Source organism: Heliangelus exortis, chromosome 11, assembly GCF_036169615.1.
Source record: "Heliangelus exortis chromosome 11, bHelExo1.hap1, whole genome shotgun sequence".
NCBI lineage: Eukaryota > Metazoa > Chordata > Aves > Apodiformes > Trochilidae > Heliangelus > Heliangelus exortis.
Genome location: NC_092432.1, coordinates 19,184,683 through 19,197,992, shown reverse-complemented (window position 1 = coordinate 19,197,992; position 13,310 = coordinate 19,184,683). Strand labels below are relative to the sequence as shown.

At 40.4% G+C, this 13,310-nt stretch overlaps 1 protein-coding gene across 2 annotated transcripts in view; it reads right to left on the bottom strand.

The window, feature by feature from the left end:
• The window catches only part of RFX7 (regulatory factor X7), a 54,706-nt gene that overhangs the window by 16,623 nt on the left and 24,773 nt on the right, over window positions 1-13,310 (bottom strand). For both annotated transcript variants that reach the window (XM_071755115.1, XM_071755116.1), the window contains exons 2-4: window positions 12,906-12,939; window positions 5,696-5,778; window positions 4,732-4,854 (exon numbers count right to left, since the gene is read on the bottom strand). In XM_071755115.1, coding sequence (XP_071611216.1) covers window positions 4,732-4,854; window positions 5,696-5,778; window positions 12,906-12,939 — 240 coding nt within the window. The remainder of the gene's footprint in view (window positions 1-4,731; window positions 4,855-5,695; window positions 5,779-12,905; window positions 12,940-13,310) is intronic.

The following is a 13,310-nucleotide window of genomic DNA, read 5'->3' as shown; positions in this document are numbered from 1 at the left end:
TTTTCCTGCAGAGCTTGTGTGCAGCTGCTACCTCCAGGATTTTAACTTTACTCTGAAAATTCCTAAAAGGTGGCTCTTTGTCATTTACCAGTGCTCATTGCAGGACTTTAAGTCCCTACTAGCATGCAAAGGAGGGCTCAATGAATTTATCTGCCACTGTCAGCAATATCTTTGACTGCAACTCAACAATGTCAGCAAAACAAAACAAAAAAAAACAACCCAGCAAAACAACAGGATTAGGGATCTACCAATCAATCAACTTTGAAGTTAAAATTATTCTCTCCCTAGGAGAAAATAAACAAATAGGAAGAAAAAAAAATAAAAAAAAATCCATTCCTCAATTCTAGCACATCTGTTTCAAGACAATTACTTGCTAACAGCAAAACCTACAGTTACATGGTCGCCTCGTATTCATCCTGGCAGCTCCTGCAAGCTTGTGATTTCTGAGCTATTATTATTATCATGTAATTTCAATTTGCAGACAGATCATCCCACATGGCCCCTCCTCCTCTTGGCTCGGCCGAGAAACCTCCATGTCCATCTGTGGTCTCTCATTGACTTGACAACACATACCAGGAGTCTCTTCCCTGAAGCTTTTCTCTCTGCTACGAGCACTCTTGGCACATCACTGAGCCCAGAAGCTATTTTGCTTATTTGAAGGGTGGGTGGGAAACAGATGGGGGGAGGGAAGGTCTACACAGAGACAAAAATGGCAATGGACATGCAGTTGCTTACGTTCCTTTGTGCAGAGCTCCCCTACAGCACAAGGAGAAAATGCCTTTTTTTTTTTTTTTCTTTTTGTAAAATCTTGGAATTACATGCACTCAATACACTGGGATTGTACTCAAACCATAGAAAAAGATTAACCAAAAAGCCCATGAAGACAGTCAGGCTTTGCAGCCCATCTTACATAGGTTCTTGGGCAGCAACAAATTATGAATAGCAAATTATGAAGAATCTACTGCACAAAACAAAAAATTATCTCAGCTTATCCAATCCAGCAAACCAACAGGACTCTAAAAATGGGTTAGAGAGAACAACCTTAAAAAGAGTTAGGCTCTCATTAAGCTGATGAACAATGCTGGCACAAAAAAAGAGTCCTAAAAAGTCAAGTAATATGGAAATTAGATGACTAAAAAAACCATTAGATAAACAAAATTGCAGGTCAGATTCACAACAGCAGTAGAAAACAACTTCTTTAGATGGAGTTTGATCACCTTTTAAAAGGAACACATAGGTACTGCTTATGACAGAGGACACTGGATGTCACAACACAATTTGTCCCAACCTATTCCTATCAGGAGTTCTATATAACAAGAGTGGTTAAATGCTATCAGACAACCTTAGCATGTAACTTGTGTCTTTTCTTTGTTTAACAGATATGGTATTCCTGTACCTACTGCCCTTTTCTGTGCCAGCTTCTGGATATTATTCTTCTAACTTGTTGATTAACATTCTTAACATTTGGTGCCCATAATCATCAGGTGGCATCAAGTGGTCCAGCAGCCAGTAAAGCAAGAATTAATGATTTACAGACTAAAGGAAAGATATAGGGGATGACTCAAGACCTCCCAATCCATACCAAGCATATCAAATGAATCTTCAGGGCACCCAACTTAAATATGAATGACTTCCCTTGTTACTGCAGTAGAAGCAAGATAAGAGGACCCAAGTATTTACTGAAGGCTCAACAAATCACTTTTTGGCAAACAAGGATTTTGACTGCACAACTACTGAAGGACTGCATTTAAGACTCCAAGTCCTACTTCTCTAAATTCAACTAAATCTACACCTCTCTGCCCCCATAAAGGTGTTTATTAATAGAGAAAAGAGACTCAGGTGAAACTGGCAAGAAAACATGAAAAGGATGTGATGGGAAGCATTTTCTGTAGGTTATGCAGCACCCCATGAGTTCCCACATTTTCCAGACTTATTTTCCCCATAACTCCCAGAAGGAAGTGGCAGAAGAACTGTGTGTGCCCAACAGAAAAAGAGCTGCTTACAGCCCTACATATTCTGTCAGTGCAAGCAGCATCACAGCACCACCAGGAGAGGTGAACTCTCATCTAACTCCTTTCTGAAATTCAGCTGCAAGCTCTCAATCTTCCCAAGTGCTACTGCCTTAAATTATGATGAATTTTGCATTTATTTTATCGCTTTCAAATGAGGGATGAATCCACTCACTTAGAGATGTGAATTCACAATTAAACAGAAGAGTAAGAAAACATAAAGAAAAGTAACTGTTGAATAAGTTCAGCAAGAAGAGGCTTCTGAAATGCTGGAGAGCAGGAAACACTATTGATGCTTGCCAATGGTGGACTTGTGTGATGTGCAAGCTTCTGTCTTTAACCTCTTCACAGAAAAAAAAACACATGAAAGGTGATGCAGAAGCCCAGTAGTTTTGCAAGACTGAGTTTGATCAAAATTTATCACAGGAATTGAGATGCTGGTACAACATGGCACTCTTCTGAACCCTTGTAACTTTGATTTATACATGTAGTGTGCATAAGATTGGTCTCTGTGAGCTCATGCAACATCAAGGAGAGAAAGGGTAACTTGGTACTGACAGACATGAATTTAGAGAGGTCATAACACCCTTAGGTAAAGAAAAATGACTTATCAAAACTAACTCCCTTATCTATTTGTATGCTCATTCCCCACCTCCTACTCAAAGACTACTTTTCCTTTGGTGTGCAAGAATAACTCATTAAAATATTCAAGGAAACCGAATGTTTTAAAAACAGAACAGATGCTTTCAAAGGAGAACATAATCCAAACATTTGATACTTTCCTGAATATTTGCTTACCACCCGTATTTTGTTAGGGAAAAAAAAAAAAAATAAAAAATACAATACACAAATACTTGACGCAGCTACACACAAAAGCCATCCAAATTTCACACTCCACAATCTGTAGATGATGATTTTTCCGGGCATCTGCAGCTTGGCACAGCATGGAAGCCAAGCAGATTTGTTGCTGAAGCAGGCCATAAATTATTTAATAAGAAATATATTTAAGAATAACGCTTCCCATCTCTCTCCCGCTCAGCAGCTGCCGCTGTTGCTGTGTCTGCGCGAGCGGCTGCTGCTCGGGGATTGGCCACCCCAGCTGGGCTGTGCCATTGGTTCTGTTTCCAGGCTGCGTCACAACGCCCCAGTCCATGGTGAGATTTCAGAAATAGGTGTGTGCATGTTGATAGACCCCAGGCAAGAGAATGCCACCCTGTCTTAGCTCAGTCAGAGTGAAAAAAAACTCGAGCGGAGAGAGTTAATTAAGAGGAGGTGTTCGCAGAAGACAGCCCGGCAATAACAATTACTGAAGGTTGACTCCTGTAGGCACTTAGGAGGTGAAGGGATTCAGTTTGCTGCAAATTACTGTAATCATTCAGATTATGGAAGTATTCTTACTAGATCACAAATCCGTTATTCATCTTCAGGCAACTGGGCTGAGGATGTGTCTTTTTTCCCCATAGGGAACGTTCTGTAAATTAATTCAAATCCAACTTCCATCAGACAGCTCTCTCTCCCTTGCTTCTAATTGCTTCCTTGTTACATTGTAGCACTGAGACTTGACAACACAGACTCACAGTGGCCTTGGTTACTGCTTTCATAAATATTCAGTCATATTGTGCTCCTGTAGAAATTAGGTTTTCTGCACAAAAGTCCAACATTTATGCATTATTCTGGAAAGCAAGGTGTGATGGAATGGACCTTGTGTGCAAAACAGCTGCATTTCCATGAGGAACAATTCAACTTCTTGTTAAGACAGTTATATACATATGTATATAAAAGCAAGCCGAAGTGTATTGTAAAATAGTAACTAAACCGAAGTGTACTGTAAAACAGTAACTAGTGCTTTTTACCTGTGCTGCTCTGTCCACAAAACAAAAGGAATATTCATAGAGATATTTAATTGTTAAGAAATACTTGCACCTTTCCTTCAGCATGCGTAATGCACAATTTCAACATCACAGTCTTATCTTCAGTGGCAGAAATAATGAATAAAGTTTGCCTCACTGTAGCTAGTATATTTTCAGGTACATTGGTATATAAGGCCTTGCTCTGCTATATGCTTGTACATGTACATCAGTGGATACCTGCTGAGCCAATGACACAGAACTATCTGTGCTCACTGAAGCCATACAGAATCCTAGAATCATAGAACTGGCTGGGTTGGAAGGGACCTCAGAGCTCATCAAGTCCAACCCTTGCTCCACTCCCCCCGTGGTTCCCAGCCCATGGCACTGAGTGCCACATCCAGGCTCTTTGGAAATATCTCCAGGGATGGAGAATCCACCCCTTCCCTGGGCAGCCCATTCCAATGCCTGATCACCCTCTCCAGAAAGAAATTCTTTCTAATGTCCAACCTAAACCTCCCCTGGCACAACTTGAGACCTCTTGTGCCCTCTTGTCTTGCTGAGAGTTGCCTGGGAAAAGAGCCCAACCCCCCCCTGGCTCCAACCTCCTTTCAGGGAGTTGGAGAGAGTGATGAGGTCTCCCCTGAGCCTCCTCTTCTCCAGCCTCAACACCCCCAGCTCCCTCAGCCTCTCCTCATAGGATCTGTGCTCCAGTCCCTTCACCAGCCCAGTTGCCTCCTTTGGACCCGCTCCAGGACCTTGATATCCTTCCTGAGCTGAGGGGCCCAGAACTGGACACAGGACTCAAGGTGTGGCCTCACCAGCTCTGAGCACAGGGGCATATAAATGTATGGATCCAGTTTGGGAGCACTCACTTGTATTCATCATAAACTTCCTGCTTGGGAAGGGATGTCTCAGGGTGCTCTTCCAAGGTGTTCCGTATCCACGAGAAGGCGTGCATCTGCTGGGCACGGCTGGATGACATGGAGATCTGATCACTGGGGAGAGAAGAAGCAGTGCTGATAAAGACTTCACAGCAATTCCTCAGTTACAAGACTAATAATTGCCTGTTCATGTTGGTGGAGAGACACCAGAGACAACGAGAGACAGTACCTGACAGGTTTAGCTACCCCCCGAGGCACAGACAGCAGTTATCCCCCTCCCTCATCCACACTTGAGCCAAGAGACCCCACACTCTCATATTTCACCAATACACAGCTGCAAGTAGACACTGATGGGTGAGAGTTCACCTACTTTCCCTCTTAAATATCTTGTTACTTACTGACCACCTCTAAGCTTTTGCCCACTCAGTTTACCAGCTGCCATTTGGAAACACTCAACTTTCCCAGCAGATGCTCAGAGTGCTTCTTGTAGGCACCTGCCTGCCTATAACCATCTGACTGGGAACATTTACTGATTTGGTAATGTTGTGATCTGCAGGTTTGTTTCCTAGACCTTCCTTTATTCAAACAGATGTTACCAGAAATAACCATTAGTTCCTTCTTTCTCTCACTATCACCTTCGTGTTGCTACATTATCAATCCCTACATAAAAAGCAAAGGAACCATCACACTGCAAAACTGCTGCAAAACACTTTTTCTGATGATTCTTCCATTTTAGGAGATTTATATTTACAAGTTATTCTTGTATTAAAGATTCCAAAGCTAAAAAAAAAAAAACAAACCAAAACAATGTTCAGGAAGAGTCTTTAATGTTTAACAAAGGCTGCTTCTCCTACCAAACACATCTTGTGAATGGTTCCTCAGCAGGTTACGTGCCATGAGAAGTAAAAGAAGTTTTCAGTACCAGCTGCTCGTGTTTACACACTCACACACGTACCTTTTGTCTCCATTGTTGGGACCCGAAGGCAGCTGAAGGTAGAGGTAGAGTTTCTCTAGGTCTGTAAACTTCTCAACTTCTTGCTAGGTAACAAAAATGTTTTGGTTAAAAAAGAAGGGTGGAGGGATGCAGGGGGAAAAAAAGCAAACGGTAAGAGCTGAGCTTAACAGCTAAAAACTGTCATCTGAAATAATATATTTCTGTCTAAAATAAAATTTTAAACAACACAGTATTTACTTATGTGAAAATGGAACCTTGAGCACTCTGAGACTAGAAATGTGCTTTTCTATTTTATTTGCACACCATCACACACTAGAAAGCACGGGTCATCATTACAAAATTCAGATGCAACAAAATGGAATCTGGAAAAAATTCAGTAACAGATTTCTGTAAGGAGACATGTAACATGAAGACTTCACCTTCTCAGAGCACACATGAAGCACCTCTGAGAATACAGCATCAAAGACCAGCTATGCAGCAGCAAAGCAGGATGTCAGACCTGAAGCTGTGATGCACCGTACATTAACAGTTATGTGTCACAGACTTAGACAAAGACATCTGATGACCTATTTTTTTGTTTGCTTTGGAAATCAAAGTCACTGAACAAGCCACTCAGTTCACATGGATCTCCACGGTGCCAGACTTCTCCTCCAGAGAATACCATCTGAGGATCAGACATGAGGGGGAGTTTTACCTGATGTATACAGGTTTTATTGTTATATATGAATTATATGAACTATATATGTTATATATATATATTGTTATATATGAACTAGCCTATGGTCATCTAAAACCAGCTGCACAGACCTCGAAATAGTATGAAAATCAGTTAAGGCAATGTGCTCAGCCCTGCAGTGGGAGTAAAGCCATGCAGCATGGAGCAAATAGGTTCTCCCTCAGAAGCAGTGCATGAGGTGGTGCCCCGTTGCTACAAAGACCCACACAATCCCTCTCTAAGTCAGCATACAGCTTTTGCATTAGTTAATTCTCTTTTCCTTTATTGCCAATGTAAACTTTTCCAAAGGGAAGAGTGAGACCTACCTGTTTACCTCAGCAAAAAGCAGAGATACAAACAACCTAAACTTCATTCAAACTGGGGCTTTCCAGCCTGCCCCACTCATATCCAGATCAGCTGGCACAAAATGAACAGCAGCACTAGAGAGAGGCAAGCTCCCACTTGGCTTCCATTGGCTTTGCAGCCACCAAGTGGGTTCCCTCCCTGTCCCCAGACTCTGGGGAAGGGCTCTGAGAGAGTGTGGGGGCAAGTTAACCCTGCTGTCTAAACCCACTACAAAACTGCTCCACGGACTTGGGCCACCAGTGGTCAGACACTTGCTCTCAGAGCCAAGAGAAACCCTTCCAGCAGCAGCCAGGTAACACATACTGCAGTTGTTGCTCTTTAAAAATGCAGCAAACCACAATATTTGGGGGGTTTGTTTGTTTGTTTTTTTATTTTCCTCTGATAAACTCCTGAAATTTGCTGACATCAATCTCTGTGTGGCTCAACAGTAACTTCCACAGCTCACACCACCAAATATCCAAAGAGGTATTTTTTCATAGGTGCATTTTGTCAAATTCTCCATTCTTTCCTTACTGCATAAGCCACTGCATTTGGACTTGTGGGTTTTCCTCTAACAAATCTATTAGTGTAAAAATCAATGTTCTTCAAAGAAATAATTTACAGAAAGTTAATAATTTTTAAACTAAAAGATAGAAATCTAACAACTAAAAGAAAATTCATACTTGTTTATTAGAGCTCCTCCTCTTTGAGGAAGTTAAGTGGTTTTTGTTCTAAACTGCAAATGCCAAAGCCCCACACCAAAGAATTGGGTTTGGGTAAGATTACCTTGCATGGTCAGCATTAATCCATGGGGCAAAAGCATCCCAGGCAAAACAAAACAAAAAAGCCCCAGTGACTCTGACACAGACATGGAACACAACCTCTCATTTCCAAATCTAATGTCCAGAGTGCAACACAAAGGGCAAGGTTTTAGGAGAAACATTAAATCTTTCATCAAAAGATAATGAAGTAGTCTTGGTGCCCACTGCAGTTGAAGCAACTTCTGCTGTTTCTTGTCAGAAGGAAGGGCCCTACCTAAGCCACAGAGGCTCTGCTACTCAGGCCCCATCCAAGAAACTTCATTTAAAAAAACCCCAAGCCCTAATGATACAAATGTAGAGAAAAAATTATAGTGGGATTATGTCAGCTGAGCCCCTTCCGAAGGACACAAGTGAACCAATAACACATCAGTAAAACTGCACCCCAAGAGCTGAGGCATCTGAGGATTATGGCTTTCTCATAAACTCAGTAAAAGCAGCTAGACAGTGATGTTATCTCACTGCTTTCACTCAAAACCTACTCCTCTCCATGCCTGGCCCCAGGCAGCACTTACTGCACTTACTGCAGGTCTTCCCCAGCTTCCAGAGATAGCTGTAGGGGAGCCCTGGGGAGGCAGAACCTCCTGGAAACAGGAGAGGTGACACAAAGCCAAGAGTCACAGGCAGTTCACAGAGGTAATCCTACCTGGGTGATAATTAGATAAACCTAAGCTTATTAGATGCAACTGGATCTATTTAGAGAAAACCATCCTAAAAGTGAAGAAGTGGCAGCAAAGGGATGGAGTGTGACAGCCAGTTCAAGTAGAGTCAGGAAATATGTTCCTTCCTTTAGCTTAAAAATACATCAAACTTTGTGTTTTGTTTAGGCTGCTTTCTCTAAACATTTGTAAAACTCTCAAAACTTTTGTTTGCAGCCTCACTAAGTACAAAATCTTCTTCAACTTCTATCTGCTGACAACCACCAGTTATCAGTGCTAAAGGTCTAGTGAATTCTGTAGTAACTGTTAGTGCAACTGTTCAAAGTGTCAAAACTTTCAAATCAAAAATGAAATTAGGAAAGTGGAAGAACCTTTCAGCTGCCCTCACGACAACCGACCAAGAAGGAGTTCATCAGGAGTTTTTCTTTGTGCTAAGTTGGATGCACATGGAAATAAACAAAGGAACAAAACCACAAAATATGGTATATATTCTCTCAACCCTGACCATCCAGATAAGTCAGCAGTGTGGAAAAAATAGGTCATTAGAGGGGAAAGAGTCACAGCATTGAAAGGGAGACTGTGATGCTTGCATCATCTTAAGACAAATTCCCCTTTGCAAAGCTTGTTAAAGCTTAATGCTACATAGCTCTAAATACCATACAGAAAGTAAGTAAACTGTCTGGGGAATCCTTCCTTGCTACTTAAAAGAAGCTAAGTAAAAAATGTGCTTGAAGTTTCCTGACCTTGATTGGCTAGTCCTATCAAATCAGATGAAGACAGTCTAATTCTCCACAGGCTATTTACAAACTGCATTTCTTGAAGCTGTGTTGGAAAAATGCATAAGCATGAGAAACTGCTTGCAGGATTGGGGTGTAAAGCCAGCACAAAGCACCACCTCTGTTACTTCTGGTTTTCACATGTTGTATTTATCTCCTGCAACTGGAACCACATTAAACAAAGGAAGATTCAGTCAAGATGAGGAGCAAGCAGTATCCATACTTATTTTTACAAGCTGGCTTCAGTTTAGCCAAAAAACTACATCAAGTACTCAAAGTATCTGAGTGATCTTATATTTAGACAGAATAACTAAGGACAAAGAACCAGAAACTTCACGCCACAGCTAAGCAAATACTTTGACTAAGGTATAAAGGAGCAGAAATCTCTGATATTTTTGTTTTGACAGTTACCAAATATAAATAGTTCACTATAGAAATGCACAAAATACAGGAAACAAACCAGAACTCCATTTAGATTTGCATTTTCAGTGGCCACACAGAACTGCTCCAAATGAATCTCTACTTGTGCTGCTTAAGTAGATACAGAACAAAGATCTCTTAGGAACAGAAGCAATTTACTTCTTCATTCTAACAGGCATTTTGACCCAAAATTAAAAAGCTGTAAAATAAACCAGGATGGCCAAAATATTGCGGGCTTAGGGTTTTTTAATTAAAATATCAGGTTTTGACATCTGTTTCCATTCTGAGAGACACTGCATTGAAACTTCTTGCAGCACAAAGAGACAAATATCAGTCCAATACAAAATGTGATTAAGGACTCAATCTGTGTTATAGGAAACATGAGTTTCAAACAAAGTCTACTACTTAACAACCAGGCCAAAAATAGCAAAGTAGTCAAGCAATCAACTCCCCACTTTGTGAACAGAGAAAAAAGAAGCAAAGGTTAAATAATTTGCTCAAGGTCAGATGGTTTGTTGGAAATATGATCAGGACAAAAAACACCTAATGATCAAACCAGAACCTACTATTCTAAAAATCAGCTAATAAATACATTCAATATGCTTTATCTGAACAGAAGCAGAAACATATTTCAGGTGTTAAATATTCTGAACAGCAGCTTTGGTGTCCAAGCACAGATGCCAAAGCTTCATAGAGGTTCTGCCTGTCTCCCAGAGGGCCAAAAAGAAAGTGACAAGCTACTACTTTCTCTCCTTCTTCCTGTTCTTCTGGAACAAAGCATATTGCTTCAACAGATCTTACACACTGGTGCTGCTCACACTGAGTCTGCTCCAGCCACCAGCAGCTGTTCTTCATGGCCATCAACCCAGCACTCTCTCATCAGCACTGACCTCTTTTCAGAAGACTAAGGAAAGAAACCTTAATCTTCTTGCTGAGTGATTATATGGAGCACACCATTTTAAAAATCAGGTTCAAGAGTTCACCTTAGTATGTGGCAGCAAACACAACAAGCAAAGTCATAAGAGAATCAACTGCTAGACATGTTTACTACAGTTAAAAAGATGTTATGATGAATTTTTAATGGCTGTTTACACCACAATTCTTGCTAATTATCTTTTTTGGATTGCACAGCATAGAATGAGTTTCTTATGATCTTCCAGAAACTGTCAGGATGTCAAAATGTAAGTGGCATGGTATAACAGTAAAAGGCAGATAACTTTGGTCTCTTATAGAAGTAATTGCAGTCTCAGTGCCCTTATACTGTTTTCCATAGTCTTCTGCTTCTAGCTACAGCCATAACAAAGACTATTACTGTCACACCTCTGCTTTTTCTGGTTCTCTCTTCCTTGCTATCCTGTGTTCAGTTAGGCTGTATAGGTGGTGAAGAGCATTTGTTGAGGTGTTGAAGAGCATTTGTGTGTGGCTCAGCACACTGTGGCTGTAACTGGTGCTACCAAACACAAATGGCAACAAGTGTGGTCTGGTTTTTCTCTATGGGTGTTTTTTATTTTAAGACTGCTAGCAAACTGATCAAGTTTACAAGCTTTAAGCCATCATCAGCACCTTCCAGTATACCCAGAAGCTAGTCTCAAATCTCTTCCTTACAATAAGGGAGACAAGGGACAGACATTGTTCTTTATGCTTCACAAGACTGATTCAAAGGCCCTGGAAAGGTTTCTATCTGAACCAAATCTATAAGAAAATGCACTTAAAGGCTTTGTTCTGACCTGCCCATATGCTTGTGGTCAGACTCTCTGCAGGCAGCTGGCACCCCAGTCACAGATCTCTCTGACAAACCCATAAATATTACACCAAAGAGGCAACTTGCTCATCTGCAGGACAAAACTGGACAGCCCTGTGAAGCTTCAAACAAGTTACTTTAAGCTGTATAGTCACAGGTTTCTAGATTAACATACTTTTAGATTCTGTCTTGCAGCTCACAGCTTTTGAAAAGCATGTGAGAGTGCAGAAACCATCTTGTCAGAATTCAGGTTCATTTTTACTTCCTGAAATGACTCTGATCTTGAAGCTACCTGAGCTGCACAAGATCTACCATTGCTAACCTAAAATTGCTTTTCCACTTTTGGCAGGACTCCTCTGTATTGACAGGACACCAGCAGACAAGGAGACCTCTGGAACAGAAAATCAGACCACCAGGACATTGCCTTTTATTCCAAGTCAAGCTATGGAGACTGCTTTGTGTCCAAGAGCACTATTCAGATAAAGAGCTTTTCCATCCAATGTATGAGACCTACACGAATGAATGGGCTCATACCAACTGATAAAACTCAGTACCCTAGGTCTTAAAAATTCATCCAAGAATTTTTAATCATAGGCAAAATTGAGTCCACAGTTTGCTTGCAATACAAAAATACAGCTTACATTAAATAATACCACAATAAATTAAAGCAACATTTTAAGGAAAGAGAATTCAGAGTCATCTGAATTAACCTTTGGTAATGTGACTTTAAGGAGTATTCCAATTTATCTCAGTCATAAAGCTGAACAGATTCTATTTGATAGCATGCACATGGTTATCTGTCTCTCTATCTTGCCCACTGGTACTTGAGGATGAAAAGCCAAAGGCAGAGAGTCAGAATAAGCAGTCCCTTCCAGTCTTAAGATTTATGAATTCAGACATCAGTTTCAAGACACTCAACTTGCTCATTATTAGAAACAAACAAAGAAAACCTTTCTGTGTTAGCACTAGATATCTGCTTCCCAGAAATAATCTCTTACCACTGGCTAGGTCCAGGTCTTTGAATTCACAAAGGAAGACTATGTTTATGCATTTCAAAGGCTTTCCTTCTTAAAAAAAAACCAGTATTATCTCTCTGTCCTAGGTAGTACAGCAGAGCAAACAGGATCTCTAATGTTGCACATTTCTGGGAAGGTATCCAAGATGTTCTGCAACTTTTGAGGTTAGCAAGATTTAAAACTAACAAACAAAAACAAAACCAAAAATCTGATAACTATGACATCTGCAAGATTTTCCCCAGATCAGGACATCAGTCTGCCAGTTTTGTGCAAACATGCAGCTCAATCTAGTTCCTTCCTTAAAATGTAGTACCAGCCATGGATTAACTGTTTCAAGGGAACAGCAAAAAAACCAATAAACATTGTCATTAAAAGCCTAAAGATAAATGGAACTTGAAGGCATAATGAGCTTCTTGCATGCTCTGATCTGTGCAATTATGCTTACAAAAGCACAAAGTGAGCTTTCTGTGCTCCATCTATACTGACAGTTCTACAAGTGGCAATCAGACACTTGTTGCTGACAAGGAGAGGTCAATACTTCAACAGAAAACAAACACCAAACCGACATAATGTATTTTTTGGCAAGGGGAGCTAATTCTGATCCCATTTAGTCGTAGTGCCTCAGAGCACTGCTAAGGAAAAGCTTCATAATAGTTGGCATTCTCCAGAGCCATCTATTTTGATCTTGCAGTTCATTAAATATTAAGAAATTGTACTTACCAAAATGCAGTCCACTTTAGATTGTACAGTTTTGCTAGACGTGAGGGAAGAAAGAGAGAACAGAAATCTTGAATTAATCTAGACAGCAATGACAAAAATATTACCAATAATAATAATTTCTATTATATATTAGATTTTCTAATCCTGTATTACAGGTTTAATCTCCTGCTGTAAAATATCCCACCAGACTATGGAAGAACACTCATCCAGCTATTTGTTTGTATAAAGTCACCCAAAACTTAACTGTTTGTTAAAATTCTTGCTGGCTTGCTCTTTATATAAGAACTGTACTGTTTTTTAATGAAATATCATTGCAACTGGGAGCTATTATACCAGGTTGCAAAGCACCCAGGATGGATGTTACTACTTTTATTCCAAGCTCTTCCACAATTCAGATGCATTTTA